General features: G+C 36.0%; 1 protein-coding gene across 1 annotated transcript; it reads left to right on the top strand.

The window, feature by feature from the left end:
* Positions 1–128: 128 nt before the first annotated feature.
* On the top strand, positions 129–1,922 carry LOAG_08497 (MFP2 protein; the record flags this gene model as incomplete). The annotated part of the gene is made up of 5 exons (XM_003144028.1): positions 129–314; positions 603–893; positions 1,107–1,226; positions 1,319–1,525; positions 1,680–1,922. The coding sequence occupies 5 exons, from the start codon at positions 129–131 to the stop codon at positions 1,920–1,922; spliced, it is 1,047 nt and encodes a 348-aa protein (XP_003144076.1).
* Positions 1,923–3,055: the final 1,133 nt, after the last annotated feature.

Below are 3,055 nucleotides of genomic sequence, written 5' to 3'. Positions count from 1 at the left end.
TAAAACAGAAAAGGGATTTCATTCATCTATAAAAGGACGACCAATGGATGCATTGCTATTTATTGTTCGCATCAGATTAGCTGTGCTGCGGTTTAAATTGTGATTGGTCGTTTTGTTAACTGGGGAAAATGGCAAAGGAATTTGAGGATACTTGGGCATATAACACAATTGGCTCGCCGTTTCCGGATAATCCTGTTAGGGTTAAGGGTCAACAAAATATGTACGTTGCATTGTGGTACAAATTTGGCAAGCCAATCCATGGGCGAGCTTGGAACAATAATGGGAATGTGGAATGTTCATTCCCATATAGCAAGGTTTTCACAGCCTTTCATATCTCATACCTAGGAGGTAGAATAGTTAATAAGACCTCGATTTGAACTTTCTTGTACGTTTCACAGAATCAACAACTTATAAAGGAAAGATGAATATTTGAGACCCGAAAATACTGGATATAAGTAGCGGGAATATCCCGCCGGGAATATCCCGCGGTTTACTTTCGTTTAAATAGATTGCATTCCATTCACTTAATACAAACTTGTAAATACATTTTCCAAATTTTTCTTCCATTAAGAGAATGTCAAAATTGAAATTAAATCTCGCAGGTGGAATTAACGGGAGCTCGTGATTTGGGTGGACAAATCCAAATTTTGACATGTAGCGAACAAGATCCAGTAGAACAATTCAAAAAAAGCGGCTTCTGGTATGAATGGCGCCCATACAAAGACCGTGAGAACGATCAGCTGCTGCAGTTAGTACACTGCGGTCAGTCAACTCCGGTCTTAATGCCTACGAAGGACGGGAAAAATTTGCTTGGATACATCGATATGGGTAAAGATGTGGCCAATGTTGGTAACAAGGGTAAAAATGAAACACTTGCGGGTGGCGAAATTCAGGTAACATTGCAAACATATGAAAAATTCCTGTCATCAAATCATGCAAAAGTGCGGTATGTTGTATTTGGGTCAAGTTTCAATGTCCTTTTAATATAAGAAACAGAAAAGTGGTGAGTGTATAGATAAGAGCACACAAATTTCTGTTGTCGTGAATTGTTTTACCATTTCCTGTTGTTCTTCTGATAACTTTTACTGAAAGCGTATGTTACACAGAATTTGCTGGTCCTGTTTCGAAATATTAAAGTCCCGCCAACTGGTATTAAGATTTACGAAGATACCTGGATTGACCTCAGATACCGGGATCCATTTCCGGCAGCGAAGAATCCGATTCCTGTAAGTTTAATGAGGCAGCACTGTTATTTGCCCGTTCTTTTCTCCATTTTTCTACTAACTCTCATGATCAGAATTCAACTATTGTCGTTTAGGGTGGTGGTCGTAAACTGAAAAACGATGACGGTTCAGAGACATACAGCTATGTAGCACTGTGGTACAAACATGGTGAACCGGTTTTCGGACGAGCTTATCCAGATTCGACCGGAAAAACGTTGGCAAATTTCGGTTGGAATGGCCAGGAAAATGCGGGTGCAGAACTTGGATCTATGCAAATGATTGTAATCCCGCAGCCCGAAAATGTTAGAGCTATGAATATGAACTTCATATTATACAATCAATGTATGAATCTTGTCTAAATCTATTTTGATTTCAGGTCCAGTTGGTAGAGAAAAATGAAACTAGGCTTTGAAAGGTATAAGTAGATCGTAACATATATGGTTTGCTCAATTATAGCTTGGTTTTGAGTACAAGTGGATGTCGTACAAAGAAGTCAAGGGTGGTGCTGGTGGGTTCAAACCCTTGCACGTCGGTGACTGCGTGCCGTGTGTACTGAAAACGGCGAAGGGCGCTGAATTACTTGGAAATTTGCATATGAAGCTGGAAAAAGCAACAGCTGGCTTCGGTGGCAAGGATTCAGCGGTAGTCGGACCAGCAGTTATGGATTTCCTTGTACTTTGTCGAAATGGGTACAAATGAAGGGAAATCCTTCCAAAAAGCGAATCAATGCTGCTACTAGACTGTGAAGTGATAAAATGATATCTTGATCTTCGCACTCATTACTGCTAATTCAGGTCATAATAAATTAATTGAACTGCGCTGACAAAGCTTTTCTTGAATTTACAACTTTCATCAAAAATCACCGTTTGCTCTAAGCCAGCTGAAGTTGATGATGACATGTCCAAATGGATCTTCATAGTTTGTGATTCAAGTTACTTCACTTTTGATGAAGGATATGATTCAACTTTTGATGAAGCTTTGTTTTTAAACTTTGCTTTATTTACAAGAATTGAGATGATGGAATTGTCATTCCCAGTGAAACAATTGTATTTTTAAATAAGCTTCCCATTATATAATTTTTTATTTAACTAATAGTCCGAGAACGAACCGTTTTCAAATTACTTTTACCGACTTCTAGAAGTATTTTAAGTGTTTTTCTGAAGCAATAAAAAACGAAATTCCCATTATATAATTTACAGAAAGGATGGCTAAGCTACTCTTTCCTTGACTACCGCAAAAAAGAAAAAGAAACTAATAAGAAAGCTACAAACAAAAAGAGGATATTGGTTTCAGAAAGATTTACAGAATAGTTTCTACATTTTCAATAACAATTTCGGATACTACAAAAATACAGTAAGCAATAAACTGCAAAGTAAAGATCAAAATACCTATGCAAATAGCCTAAGAAATCAGAACTAATTCAAAAAATTAAAATGATCAATATAAATAACAATGCTACAAAGTTTCACCTACAAAAAAAAAGAAAGAAAAACAGTTTATACCTGTCGACGACGTTTCTGATCGTGACAAAGATTAAGAGGGTTTATACTTCCTCTTTGGTTCTATTTCTTCTTGCCGATTTTGTTCCTTTGTTTTTTTTCTTTTTTTGCTTCTTATACTTAGATAATGAACCTCAAAACTTGGGTAATTAAATCTTTATTATGATAAATTTAGTTGTTATTAATTAAATCTTTATTATGTTTTATTAATTAAATCTTTATTATGATAAATTTAACAACAAACTCAGCAATTAAGATTTCAATATGACAATTAATGACGAAATCAAAATATCGTCTACCTACTGATCTTGTCGAAACACATCTTTAGGAATG

Source organism: Loa loa (genome assembly GCF_000183805.2).
Source record: "Loa loa unplaced genomic scaffold supercont3.633, whole genome shotgun sequence".
NCBI classification, from domain to species: Eukaryota; Metazoa; Nematoda; class Chromadorea; order Rhabditida; family Onchocercidae; genus Loa; species Loa loa.
This window is presented reverse-complemented; position numbering and strand designations above follow the sequence as displayed.